Below are 15704 nucleotides of genomic sequence, written 5' to 3' on the forward strand. Positions count from 1 at the left end.
TTAATATGTAATGAAATATTGAATGACATCCAAAATTTATTAATCTGCAGCGCCATTGTTCCTTATGTCATTCCAACAAGTATGATAAATATGAAGGCCGGGAAAGCATAGCGTTACTAGAAAAACTTGAAAATAACACATTTGAGGATTTACATACATTTCATATTACCCTACTCAACTCTATTTTATAATGTTTGATAATTCCTCAGAGATGATTTATGTACATACCGGTATGTACGAGGGCAGATCAGAAAACAAGTTGCACTTCCCAGTTATGGCCATTTATTACACCACCTATACAACAGCAACACGACTATAACGACATACTGTAACGTCACTTTTCCACATAGTTTCCAAGAGACTCCAAACATTTCTGGGAACACACAACCAACTTATCGATGCCGGATGCATAGAAATTTCCTCCAGCGTTCTGCAACCACTCGGAGACAGCGGCCTTCACCTCCTCATCAGTCTGGAAACGTTGACCACCGACCTCCATTTTGAGCTTACCGAACAGATGAAAGTCACATGGCGCTAGGTCGGGACTGTAGGGTGTATGTTGCCAGACCTCCCACTTGAAACGCTGCAGCAGTTCTCTCGTTTGGCGGGCCTTGTGAGGTGTTGCGTTATCGTGCAACAAAATCACACCGCCACTCAATTTCCCGCGGCGCTTCTCTTTAAGCGCTTTACGCAACCGGTGCAACGTTTGACAATACGACGCCGCGTTGATCGTCGTTCCTTTCGGCATGAATTCCACGTGCAGCAAACACTACATGTCAAAGAACCACAACCTTACCGGCTGAAGGTTGAACCTTGGTCTTCTTTCGTTGTGGTGATGAGGGGTGCACCAATTCCATTGATGTTCGCTTTGTTTTGGGGGTGAAGTGGTGGACCCACGTTTCGTCGCCTGTGACGATTTGCCGCAGAAACCCGTTGCCGCCTGCGGCATAGCGTTGCAAAAATGCCAGGGAGGATTAGAAACATTGTCCCTTGTGCTCATCAGAAAGAAGACGTGGGACCCATCTTTGACACAGCTTACGATATCCAAGGTCCTTGTGAATAATGGCGAACACACTGCCATACGACATGTTCAGCTGCGTCGCGATTTCTCTCAGTTTAATGCGCCGGTTCTGTGTAATGATCGCATTCACACTGTTGACCTTTGCACGGGTCCTGGACGTTGCGGGCCTGCCTTCGCGATGGTTGTCCGTGATATCCGTGCGTCCGGCTTCAAATTGCTGACACCGCTTTACGATACCTTGCTGGGAAATGGCCCGCTCCCCATACACAGCACTAATTTCACGATGAATGTCCATGCAATTCTTTCTTTTGGCCCATAGGAATCGGATTGTCGTACACACCTCATATTTGGAGTGAACGTCCAGTTGACGCGCCACTGCATTTGGCCGCTATTCACACAATACTAGGCGAGACACCACAGCGACCTGCCTAACAGACGTGTGGGCAGTGTCTGTCCCTTTCTCCGCTGTGCCCACATTTGCAACACACACCGCGCTGCTGCGGCGCGTTAGTGCAACTAACCTTTTGATCCACCCACATATTTCATTGCTGTTGTTCATATGGTAACATTTCCGAGCGGCAGATACAGTACTTATGTTATATGTTATACATCTTATGTTATAAACCTCATTTTAGGTCCGTATTGAAAATTTTACAGTTCAATTTTTCAACAGATGCTTCTGCCTCACTTGCTGACGAATTTCATCAGCGGCCTTGGAAAGATTGTATTCATGACAATCAAGTTTATGCTTGTGTTCACGCCCTCATGTCGTTGGCTTTATATTATTACCACTTTGGTTTTCCACTAATATTTTATATGAACTGTTTTAATTAGAATTTTAATAGAAGAAGTTTTAGTCTCCAACAAGATTATAGTTTAATCATAAGACAGTTTTCCATTAGCATCTTTATATATTGTATCACTTTTCACTTTTTTATGTTCCGAATTTTAATAACTGACTAAATTTTTAACTTCCACTTTTAATTTAGTTGTATTTTTGATGATTGTGTTTAGGCTGAAGATGCCCTTAATTGAGGGCGAAACATGTCCCATGTAACTAAGAATCTATTTATGTAACCACTACTAGTGAAAATATAAGGTACAGTACTGCCACAGTATGCAACCCGCCTGTCCGCTGCTCTCTTATCACGTAATTGACAGGTGTCCAGAGCGGAGCAAGTAACACCGGCTCCCTAGAGCAACTACGTGATAACGTCTACTGTATATTACTGAAGGTGGTTACGATTTTAAAAATGTACGTTGTTTTTACCCTCTAGTTTCATTTGACACTTACGATACTTTGCCTTTCCAGGGACGGTATGTTTTCTCTTTCACGTAGTTCATAAATTTATTTACTCAAAGTTAGTTTCAGCAGACTGAAGAGCTTAACAGTTGCATTTTTATTTTATTAAAAGAAAACCAGCCCGTTTCCGTGCGTCACACCAGACTGCAATGATCGTGTGGGTTCCGCACTTCGTATTGCGGTTGTTGTTTTTTTCGATAGTTGGGCACAAGGAGGCAGCATATGTTTAAACTTTTGTAAACAAAACATACTATGCGGCCTCAAAGTAAGCTGTCCCTTTTATTATCTTTTACATATCGAATTTGTTATGAATAATTTCAAAATATCCTAGAATCAACATAGAAGATATACATATCATCACCAATGCTTCTTTTTGAACCTAGTGCTTATAAACTGTCAATCTGTAACTAGCATGATGTTGCGAGTTAGGGTTTAATTGAGATAATGGTGTGTTTCCAGTGGAGCCAACTTTTGAAGTGGATTATCAGTAATCGCCCCCTGCCCCCGAGAAAAATTTCCAGTAGAGAGCATGCTCCTGCTCGACAATGACACCCCTTTTGCCTTTCCCTCTAGCAATCTGTTTGAAAGTATATCATATTACACAATAAAATTTGCATACAACCTGTAAGTTCTGTGACAAAACAGGTAGAACTCCATAGGCTACACCGCAAGGATTATTATATAAAATGTTACTTTAAATGCTGTTCGTTCCTTGTAGCTTGCTTCTCACGCAGCAGCTGCTTTTCAGTGTAGGTAGTTTTTCTTGAAGCACCCTTCCCACTGTGATAACATTTTTGTCTCCAGTGCAGATGTGCTTAATGTAGGCTTCACTTCTTTCTGTCAACTGTCAGGTACACTTAACACAGCAAATACACCATTACTGAAGGATTTATAGTGAAGAAGAGCAGTGCCTGAACTCCTTCGTCCACAATGAATTTTACAACATTTATGGGTAGCAAAAGGTAGTCACGATCGAATAAGTATCGTTGCCAACTCTCAAGCATTGAAACGAGGACAATTTAGGAGGAAGGCTCGGACATTTTTCCTTCTTTTCTTGTTTTCTGTAGAAAATTATTTTTACGTGATAATGTCAGCTTTTCCGTAATAATTTCCCCTTTGACCGTAATTCCGTAATCATGAGGTGAAATATGTAATAATTACGGACAATCCGTAATAGTTGGCACCTCTGTGTTTCAAACCTCAAAAATGATCATTAGTATTCTAGGAAAATTTCTCTAAATAAGCATTAGTATACTTATGTGAATACAAAATACATGTATTTATATGAATTTTAGGGATATCAGATGAAGAAATAGTGAGGTTAAAATATGCATCTGATTATGATGACTTATTCAGTGAAGATGGTGATGATGAATGGGTACCTGAACACAAATCCTCACACGTAGGCAATGATTCTGATGATTCTAATCATGGTGGTGATATTAATGAAGAGGAAGAACACACAGGAGAGAATGATTCTACTGATAATTCCCCTACTACAACTAATCACTTACCTGCACCTCAATAAGCGAGTCCCCAACCAGCATTGAACCGAAGACTACTTTTCAAAGAATATTCTGTTTATATAAGTCCTACCTATTTTACTTCATATATTTGATTCACTGTAAATAAAATCATCCAATTAAAGAATTCCGTATGCTCATTCAGCAGAGAAATGTGCTCAAATAAACCCTAACTAGCACAATCGTGCAGGCGGTTTTCCACGAGAAGGGCAAAGAAAATTTTTTTTACTATTCTTCCTGAAATCTAGGCTCAAAATTATGTACATTGAAATAATGAAAAATTCAAATTTCAAAGAAAAAATTCTCAGGGTGAAAAGGGCTAAACCATCAGAAAGCTACAGAACTTGTAAAGTACATACTGAATTTCTGGCGTACAACACAAAACAATAAGATACTGAAACATGTAAATGTTTCAAGTTCAAATAAAATGTATGAAAACACAGAGAAAGCAAATCCTATCAAGCAAAACAAAAAACTAACACCATCCAGCAAGTAAATAAAGAAATAATTTGCCAAAAGTCAGAGTAATGAGAGAAACTGTAACGATTAACACTGAAAATGTTATGGAATTCAAAACGAGAAATATCTTACTTGTCAACATGCTACTCATGTCCTTGATCTTCTTGTGATTCCGGATCTGCTTGATGAGGTTCATGAGATCCTCATATCGCTTCTCCTTGGCTGACCGCACCACGCGTTTAGTCTCCTCTTCTTCATCGCTGAACTACAACAAACAAAGAACACATTTTACCCAAAAGGCATGACTTGAATGGAAATATCCCTGGATTAAGGAATTTCTACTTCTCAGTCTGATTGATGACATCTTTAAGAATGTTGCTCCACCTAGACACATGAAAATTAATAAAGTCAGTGAAGTGTGTAGCTAGTTTCCAAAAAATGGAGGAAATAAAGGAATTTCACAAAGTGGTTTGGTGAAACTGTGAGTTTTTGACAGGTTTATATAGTAATAGTAACAATAACTAGCAATCACAAGGCCTTGGCCATGGCATGGAGGTAATTTTTTTTAAATTTCACACCATCTAACCTACCTACGCATCAATTTTGACGATTCGTCTTACTCTAACAGAAGGCTGGCATTGTATGACATGGTTATCAACTGGACTTCTGTTTCCACTATTCAAAAAACCGGATTACGCCTGGTGGATTAAGACGTGATGCAGAGAGAGTTGATAGGTTTATATAAAGAGGAGCAAAAGGATTAAAATACAAAGTGCCAGCAAATACTCTGACAAAGGTGTCTGCTAACTCGGACTTCATACAAGGCAGTGAACTTTGGCCTTCAACAAACTGCCAAATAATATCTGAAGTAACTGTTCACAGTTCATGGATGACTGAAAATGCAAAGCTTTGAAGAACAGTTGCAAACTAATTTAAACACATTAATAAAGAAGGTACTTGAAAACAAAATGAAAATATAAACAAATGTGTTCCCCTAAAGGTCTATTCACACATATCCGTGACGTGTCAGTGCCGTGATGTATCAGTTCCGTGACTTACGTGACGTCTCAATGATCGCTACCCACACCTATCAGTATTGTTTCAGTTCAGTGATTGCCGAGATATCAAAGTTTACGGATGTGGAATTGGCGGCTATTGCTATAATTCTAGGTGCAGAGGGACAGTGTCAGTATAAAAAAAGGAAGTGGGTACACGAGGCATGGCAGAATAGAGAATGTGATGGCGAATTCGCTATCCTGTATAAGGAACTAATTGACGACCAAAATAAATATTTTGAATATTTCAGAATGTCTGAAAATTGTTTTAACATATTGCTGAGTAAACTGGAAGTTCATGTAAAAAGACGAGACACCCGCTGGAGAAAGGCGATAATTACAAGTAACAACTCTCATTATTGTTCCGTATTGAAGATGACGTTAGGCATAGATATCAAGGATAATTTAATAAAAAACCACCTATTCAGTACTTTCCACGTTTAATGTGGAAATAAGGCAATAATACCAAGAGAACGGTTAGCAGTTTGTCTGAGGTAAGTGAATAATACAGTACAAATACAATGAAACAAATATTTACTTAACCACACACATTGAACTTACATCGCTCATTTTATATTCACTAGCACATACAAACTTCACAGCAGAACACGTCCGTGAAAGAGCAAAAATATCGTTGGCGACAATACTCAATATCACGGAACGGATACTGCACTGATACTGACGCAGATAATACGGCACTGCGCCGGACAAGTGTGGACACGACAGTCAGATTCAAAGGAAAAATATGAATCATCACTGACACCGATGCAATTTCACGGAACTGACACGTCACGGATATGTGTGAATAGACCTTAAGAAGGGAAGAAGCAAATGACAAGAAGGCTGTCGCCGTTGAATTGGATCAAAAACAGTTATGAAGAACGATTTGTGTGAATATCAGCAGAAACCTATTTAAATGAGGGCGAGGGTCTTAGTACCAAGGTGGAGGAACTGGTATATCTATTGCTTGCGAGGCCAATCCTGGAAAATGGAGCAGCTATGGTTGATATGTCTCAGTCTTGTCCTTGCCTGTGACAATATTAAAGTGACTGAGATATGAATGATGCTATAATGCTTATTTTTAGAGAATGAATTAAATTGCCCGTCTGCGAGTTTCTAATGGCTGACATTTGACATCTAGCACTCCATGTTGCCAGCAGATTTGGACTTGTAGAAATACAAGAATATTATGTACAAGGCTACAAATTGGTATATATATATATATATATTACTGAATATATTCTCCACTTATGGGCAAGTTATAATGAAACTGTTATAACAAAACGTAGTCAATATTTTACATAAACACTACAAAAACTAAACTACCAAAAATGTGTTTGTAATTTTGTCTTCCACCAAATTTATGAAAAATACAATGAATTTTTATATATTTTTTTCCTTTTTAACCTTACCAAACACTTTTCCTATACTGAATTACTTGAACATCATTTATGACAAATGTTTTCTTATTATTCTTTTATAACAGTCTATCAGCATGCTCATGGGATGCTAAACGCTTTACTAACAATTTTATAACTCATTATCTTGTCCCTCACTGCCTTAATAGCCTTTTTATAGAATCCTTGTCCCATTGCTTGCGTTTTCCTATCTGAATAAAATAATAAACTTCATAAATAACAAAATGAAGTATTGTAATGACTGCTAGTAACTCACGCCAACCACCTCACTGTAGTTATCACACACTCGGAACTACAGCACACGACTGAAATGTAGTCCAGTATTTCACACACATCAGTGCTCAGTCTAGGAATAACAAGCCCTTAATTAGAATGCTGCAGCTCAGCATGAGAAATGAATCCTCCTTGTAAGCGGAAATGGAGCACCTCAAATTATCAGTTGAAAACTTTACTTCCAACTTCTACAGATCGGATGATTCTATGCTTGTGATTAAGAAATATTGCAATGGCATAAAAAACATCCACAATAAAGAGGCTTCGTAAAGAGAAAAGAGACCCGCATGAACTTAACACCTACAGAATGACTGCCCTGGGAAATAACTTATTACAGGCTAGCAGGGGGGGGGGGATTCTCAGAAGAAATTGATAAGAAAATTCTGGAAGAATTCAGTTTCAGAAGAGGGAGAAATGCAATTCAACCAGTAAGAAACCTCAAGTATAAACTAGAAAACACTGACTACCTTGGGGCAAATTTCACAGTGTTCATTGGCTTCTCCAACAAACTTGAGTCTCTACAGAAACAGAGTTTCCTTGAAACTAGAACTAGCGGTAATACATAAAACAGAAGTCCTGGTACGCAGCATGCTGAGCAACAACACAGTCCTAATTTCAGACAACGTAACAACTTCAACAGCAGTCATACAGATTAATGATCCCCTCAGTTGTCTAGATGTTGCTTGGACAATAAGACAAGAAAATATACATCAATGCAGATGATGTGGTTGTGGGATCTCACAGCACTAAATAATTACCAAAGGCAATCACCGTGCTCGAGAAATGGACAGACAAAATGAACTACAGGTTAATGCAGAGAAGGTCGAGTATCTCCACAAAACAAGATAGACATGTTTTACGCCAGCAAGTGCAGTGTTCTTCCTATGGGCAAGCTCACTGGGCACAGGAGAGGGATGGCGCGGTATGCCATCAAACGTTTTCTTCGTAGACAAAGACCTTTGCTTTATACTGCAAGTAACGAAATTCATAATTTGTTTTGTGCGTGCATGCATCCATGTTAGCTCACCTCGTATCACTGTCCCATGACACAGTCGTATTTCAGCTGTTCCCAAGTGTGTATGTGTGTGTTTTTGTTCTTTTTTAAATTCCGTAATTGGTTCATTCGTAATCTGTTTTCCCCCCAGGGTCAGTTTTCCCTCGGACTCAGCGAGGGATCCCACCTCTATCGCCTCAAGGGCAGTGTCCTGGAGCGTGAGACATTGGGGAGGATGACCAGTACCTCACCCAGGCGGCCTCACCTGCTATGCTGAACAGGGGCCTTGTGGGGGGGATGGGAAGTTTTGAAGGGATAGACAAGGAAGAAGGAAGGAAGCGGCCGTGGCCTTAAGTTAGGTACCATCCCAGCATTTGCCTGGAGGAGAAGTGGGGAAATGACGGAAACTACTTCCAGGATGGCTGAGGAGGTAATCGAACCCCCCTCTACTCAGCTGACCTCCCGAGGCTGAGTGGACCCTGTTCCAGCCGTCGTACCACTTTTCAAATTTTGTGGCAGAGCCGGGAATCGAACCACGGCCTCTGGGGGTGGCAGCTAATCACACTATCCACTACACCACAGAGGCGGACTCTGTAATTAGCCATAAAGGAAATTATGACTCATGCATTCTCAACAGCACAGCATGTGTGTGTACCATTCATACGTTAACTCAATAGCTCACGAAGTTCGAAGACTGTTTCAAGGAAGATTCCTGGATGTAGACGCTCCAAGTCGTAAAACAGTCCACAATCTTTATAATAAATTTCATAAAAATGGAGTATCCAGCCTGAGAAAGAAAAACAAAAGAAATGCAGCAGAGGGTTCGCACGAAAAAAAAATTAGATAACTTCGGTCATCGTTTTGAAAATTCTCCTAAAAATCACTTTCTGTCTTGCACAATAAGTTGGGTCTGCCAAAAGACTATAAGACTTCTACACTTAAAGCCATATAAAATAAATGTAGCATATGCTCTTCAACCAGGTGATGCTTTACGTAAATGCACGTTTTGTAAGGTGGTGGTGGTGATTATTGTTTTAAGAGGAAGTACAACGAGACAACCATCATATACACAACACTAATCAGAGAGAGAGAATGAAATGGATGCGACACTTTGAAAAATGAAGGTATCTGCTAAAGAAAGACAAGGGCCACAAAGGACGTGAAAAGGAAAGACTCCCTAGGCCTCGCAACCTCATACCGTTGGGGTCTGAAAAGAACAAGAATCGACCAAGGAAGGTCGGATAGGATAGATAAAGTGAGAAACCTGAAACAAGTAATTGGTAGCAAAGCTAGGACTCAGCTCAAGAGCCCTGTGGTTGCCAAACCACTCTCCAAAGTTCAGGGCTCCTGGGTCACATTTGATAAGTAATGAATTTCTTAAAATAGTTTGAGTTACTGCGGTATAGCTACTGATCTCAACCCAGGTTTGGCAAGCGAACCTGTAGTCGCCCACAGTAAAAAAGGTAAAAATATACACTGTGCACTGCACGCTCTACAGTATCATTATACGGAAGTAGAAATTATGCAAATCGTATATCAAATTCCTTTCAGAAGAGAGATATGTTCATTGTAATGTCCAGTCCATCCTCAAAAGTACATTTACTTTTATAACCTAATAACGAGCAGCATACGGCATTCTCCATTGCTTAAGTAGCTACTAACATTGCTACTGGCCAACGTACAATGGGATGTGACGTCATTGCCAGCAATGATGAGAATTACATTGTTACCAACCTTCGCAGAATAAAAGCACCTGTGAAGGAGCATGCTATCTGCACGGTACAGAAAAAGGTCATTTAGTAGCTGTCATCTATCTTTGCACATCAAGGCCACACTCCCTTCAAGACGCTTTCTCCTATGGCTACGCCGCATACTGTTCACACAGCAAGAAAACAGGTTGGCAGCCTTGACCACCACCCGATCACATCAACCGCAAGAAAGTAACAAACGACAGACATTTTGTGCATAGATGTTTGTGGTATAAGTGGTGCCCCGTGTCACTGTTCTTGAGCTCCATGGGATATAATAGGCCCTAATGATGTAAAAACTCTATACACCAGAGTAAAGCATATTTCATCATCCTGTAGGATCACATACCTAGGCCTGACTTTACAACAATGATATCAGTCAGGATACATACAAGAATAAGAGTGACAGCAGCTACAAAGGTACGACATCAGAGCCCTAACCATCATTAGTCCAACCCGGGCGACAAGATTTTCACACACGTGTAACGACTGGCGTTTGTTTACTCGCTCGCAGCCTTCTCGGAAAGGATGTTGTCCAGCAGTGCTCAGCGCTGCCAAACTCTGTAATTAGGAACTACGCTCCGATAGCTGGTGGAGGTGATTGCTACACCATTGGTCTGGAGTTGTTCTTGCCGCGCGGACGTTGGATAGGATCTGGACAAGATCATTGGTCTGGACGGTTAGAAGCCATGAAGCGCCCCTAGACCTCTAGTATCGTGGGAAACACGACTGACCTGGACTGGTTCTTGCCGTACGGACGGTTAAGATACGATCTGAACAAGACCATTGGCCTGGACGATTAGAAGCCACGAAGCAGCCCTAGGCCACTAGTTTTGTTTATTGTGCTGTGGTTGGTAACGGATTATGATTAACTTTCATGACGGGAAGGAGATCACGTGCCACTTTACATTGGCCAATAGGAATACAAGCAGCTACTTCAGAAATGAAAATGGCATGTAATAATCGTAATTATGTTATGAAAGTAAATGTACTTCTTGGGGTGGGATCGTGGGTTCCTGGACATTGCAATGAACACATCTCTCCTCTGAGATGCTCTCCAAGTATGATTCCATTGATTTCGACTTACTTATAACACTAGAAGTATGTTGTCGCCCGGGCTGGACTAATGCCCACTAACCAGACTATCTCTCAGATCTGCAATGCAACTAAGTTATTACATGAAATGAGTTTCATTTTTTAATCTGTATTATCAACTTTAAACAAGTCTTACAGTTTGGTTTGAGGATAAATCCACCTTTACAATATTGGAAATTATTTATTCCTCCTCAGAATAACAACAGTGGGTCATGTTTTCTCTCTCTCTTGTCCAGACATACAGGGACAATATTAACCTGGGACAAACAAAGTCTTTAAGAACTTCACAAGCAAGTTTTCTTATGGAGGTTCTGAGAAACAAAATATACAATTCAAGACTGATTTACAAGTTTGGGCAAGAGCCCTTTCTAAAAGAAAACTTTACCCTCCACAGTCACCTGGAGGAAAATGAAAGGAGTATGGCTTTTAGTGCCGGGAGTGTCTTTTCATTTGAGGCCCGTAGGCGACCTGCGCATCATGATGAGGATGAAATGATTAAGAGACATACACCCAGCCCCCATGCCAGCCAAATTAACCAATGATGGTTACAATTCCCGCCACTGCTGGAAATAGAAGCCGGGACCCCTGTGACCAAAGGCCAGCACACTAACCATTTGGCCATGAAGCCAGAAAGCTGGAAGAAAATACTAGAAGATGAGATGAAAAGAAGGGAAATTTGGCCGGAGTTCTGTACAACGATGACGATGGTAAATAAATCGTGCACTGACATGAACCAGGACGTTCAACATACAGTAAACAATCTGGCAATGCATGGCTAGCAAAATAAAATTTTCTACGTTTAAATTCTACCATGAACTCTGTTACCGATACCATGATGTTAAGTGTGCAAACTATGAAAAATATATTATAGATTAATGCACACATTGAAATGTAACACATTTGCACGAACTGTGCGCCTTTATTAGTTTACAAACTGACATCTGAACTATAACACCACACCTGTTATAAATCCCATAAACGTCATCCAAATAATACTCAAAATCAATCTGTGTGGCTGAGTTCCTTAGATATATGCTGCCTTAAAGTATTTACTTACGGTAAAGGTAGTAGGCTGCTGACGAGGCGCCAAATCCTCACTTGACGAACTTTCCGAATCTGTATCGTACGGTCCACTGTTGAAGAACCGACTCATTTTCGATAATTATCACACCACAAAAACTGAAAATTAAACAAGGTACAAACAATTTTAAAAAAGGTTTACTAGGAACCTACAATAAATACGATAAAAGAACATAACCTAAAATTCACATATGGTACGTCAAAAGTAGCAATAACATTATAGTTTTAGACTCAGTTGATGACATTGAATTAATGTATGTCTTAATTATAGTAGACTAAAATCTCTTCCGAACTTTTCGTACAACAGCAACTTTGATTTACTTACACGACAAAGAACAACAAAAACTAATAAAAATCTGTATCAGTACAGCAAGGAGCGATATACACGAAAGAAGAGCGTGAGCGAAACAGAGAAACCAAACTGAAACCAAAGAGAATGAGTAAACTGAAACCCAAAGAGGACAGACTGCAACCACTGAAGCCAAAACCGGAAGTGGCGGAATCAAGGACTATCGAAATTTCTTCGTCTTTCTACGTCTTCTTCTTCTTTTTCTACATTGTAATTTAATGGGGTTCGCTGAATCGTTGCCTACGAGATACACAAGGCCGGGAAATACAGCACACTAGACTCGTCCTCGAGATACTTTCGACAAACGCCGCTAGAGTTCTCTTTAATAATCAGTTTCAACCGCTCATTGCAACACGTTCGAATATGAAAAACTATAAAAAAATCATTAAAACTAGTAATTTCAGAAGGCAGCAAACAAACATGAGATCAAAGATAGACCAGGAGCAATTGTTTGACTTATTTTCTACAACGTATTTCTTACAATATGCTTAAGCGAAATAAGTAATTCACAAAAGAAGCAGAGAAATCTGATAGCGAGTTTGTCACTTCTTACCGATTCCTTTAATTGTGCCCCATAGTATCCGATAAGCGGATCGAGATTGTGGTCATAAATAACTTTGGGTTTAATCGCCCTTTCACCAATTATCAGCGATCCAATCCTTTCTTCCGCACATCTGATGTTTTCACATTCGTATTGAAGCCGCTGTTTGGTGAGCGATGGTATGCCCGTTTCGCCATTAGAAAATCCTATGTAATTTTTTAGCGTCTTCTGATACGGTAGAGTTAGGCAGTGCAAGGATCACAGAAATCTGTAACTGGTAAGTACTTTCCTATACCAGAGGACGCGAATACTTAGCGTCGTTTCACCGTATTTCTCTTGTTTCTTCCCGTAAAATTAAATTTGTGTTCGCCTCTGTGGTGTAGTGGTTAGTGTGATTAGCTATCACCCCCGGAAGTCCGGGTTCGATTCCCAGCTCTACCACGAAATTCGAAAAGTGGTATGAAGGCTGGAACGCAGTCCACACAGCCTCGGAAGGTCATCTGAGTAGAGGTGGGTTCATTCCCACCTCAGCCATCCTCGAAGTGGTTTTCCATAGTTTGCCACATCTCCTCCAGTGAAATGCCGGGATAGTACCTAACTTATGGCCACGGCCGCTTCCTTCCATCTTCCCTGTCTTTCCTTTCCAATCAACCCATCCCTCCACAAGGCCTCTGTTCAGCATAGCAGGTGAGGCTGCCTGGGCGAGGTACTGGTCATCCTCCCCAGCTGTATCCCCCGACCCAAAGTCTGGCGCTCCAGGACACTACCCTTGAGGCGATAGTGTGGGATCCCTCGCTGCATTCGAGGGAAAAACCGACCCTGGAGGGTAAACGGATGAAGAAAGAAGAAAAAAATTAAACTCGTTCTAACAGGAATAAAGCTCCTAAATGACCAATTTTAGCATGCTTTTCAATTTGGTTTGCTTTTTTCAAGTTCAGATACTGTAAAACTTCTTTTTCTGATTTCATTACCCGTAACCTACTTCTCAATTTACAGAATGTTTTCTGTAATCTGGTATTTAATTTTCTCATCCGTATATTTTTTAGATTTAACAGAGATACTCGTAGACTTTCCTCCATATAGAAACGAGACTTGTACTCCCTTTTCGTTTGTGGCTGACGAATGAAGATATGGTATGTTCATCTTTATCTGAATAGGAACTTTTACTAAATTTTGCGGCTATACATAATTTTTGGAAGCTGGACACTTCCTGCGTTTGACAATAGGATACACAACGAAAACAGAAGGAAGTTTGATTGATGTGATTACACTGAAATTTGTTTTATGAGAAGAATTGCTAGGTACCTAAAGAGATCCTACTATATCAACTTGCCTAGAAATAGTTTGCTCCCATTCCTCCCTTAAACCGCACTCGGAAGGGAAAATATGGAACGTCAGTTTTCATGCTTTTTAGTGTCATCCGAAATACAGAGAGGTACACAACAGTGCACCTTCTTCCCAACCTCACAGACACTCACCGACAGAAACAATATTCACAATAAATTGCACAAAATCAACACAGCATCACAATTACTCCGCATATCACAATGTTAAAGTCCGCCAAGAACAGAACGGAAACCTTACATCTAGCCGCTAAACCGTGAATATGGTCAGGCCGCTTTTTCAGCGACAAATTAGTAGCTATATCCCGGCCTTGTATATCTCGTAGGCAACGGCTGAATAGCGGTTTACCCAGTCACTGACCCTGTAATGAACATCAAAGTATGGAGGAGACAAAACACAACTGATAAAGTGGAGAATAGAAGATAATAACTCTACTACAAATATACAACACACAGGAATAGCACAAGGACACAAGGTGCAAAGCTTCATGCCAGATCGATCCTTCTCGGCAACTTCCTACCGCACGAACATGACCGGATCAACATACAAGGGAGTTACAAGGGGAAATAATTAAAATAAAGTGTTGGTTTCGGAAAGGAAATTAGATAGAGCAACCACCGTAGGGGGCGTGGAATTTATTATCAAACATGATAGTTGAGTGGGTAACGCGAATTGTTGCCTACGCTGCAACCCTCTTATTCTATTAATTTCGAGCATCCGACATTGAAACAACCGAAGTACGACATTTGCAGAGGTTAGACTCGAGAATTTCATACGATATAACTGATCAGGCGTGCACATGTGATTGAGACGCAAGAGAATAATATTAGTGATATGACGTCTAGAAAAAGTATGTTGTTTAAACTACGGAGATATAATCGGAAGGAGCGTAAACAAACTTCGACCCATTCTACGCGAGGGGGCGACTCCAATCATCCTGCCATAATTGTCTGATCTTATCTCTACAACTGCTCCAAAAATCACTAAAAGGTAATGCCAAATTGTATGCTACGCCCTGTCCTTGAGCCTCCACATTACCCAAGGCATCAGCCTATTCATTTCTTTTAATACTAGAATGACCAGAAATCCAAAGTAGTGTAACCATTATTCCTAATTGATGTATACCGAAACAAAGTTTTCGAAAAGTTCGAATGTATCAATTTTTCCGGTAACTTGGATTGTTTAAAGCTTGGAGGACACTCAGGGAATCAGAAGCAATGTAGGCACTGTCGAGTTGCACATATTTTATGCGTAGTAAGACTTGACGGATCGCAAAAGCCTCCGCCGTAAAAATAGATGTCTCCGACGGGAGTGTATAGTATTTTGAAATGTGGAGATCTTGGGAAAGAAACAGCGGCCCCCACACCTGAAGGGTTATTAGGTTTGCACCCATTGGTATGTAAGATTGGGGAAAGACAATGAACATCCTGGGATAATGCTATTCGTAAGTATTTCCTAGAACTGTTTCCAAACAGTTGACCTCAGTGTTGAGAACCACCGC

General features: G+C 40.4%; 1 protein-coding gene across 1 annotated transcript in view; it reads right to left on the reverse strand.

Annotated features, from left to right (window-relative positions):
• Positions 1-12418, reverse strand: part of eIF3c (eukaryotic translation initiation factor 3 subunit c) — a 68355-nt gene extending 55937 nt beyond the window's left edge. The window contains exons 1-3 of the mRNA XM_067159303.2: positions 12295-12418; positions 11947-12068; positions 4439-4571 (exon numbers count right to left, since the gene is read on the reverse strand). Of these exons, the coding sequence (XP_067015404.1) occupies positions 4439-4571; positions 11947-12042 (229 nt within the window). The 5' untranslated portion in view covers positions 12043-12068; positions 12295-12418. The remainder of the gene's footprint in view (positions 1-4438; positions 4572-11946; positions 12069-12294) is intronic.
• Positions 12419-15704: the final 3286 nt, after the last annotated feature.

This window comes from Anabrus simplex, chromosome X (assembly GCF_040414725.1).
Source record: "Anabrus simplex isolate iqAnaSimp1 chromosome X, ASM4041472v1, whole genome shotgun sequence".
Taxonomy (NCBI): domain Eukaryota; kingdom Metazoa; phylum Arthropoda; class Insecta; order Orthoptera; family Tettigoniidae; genus Anabrus; species Anabrus simplex.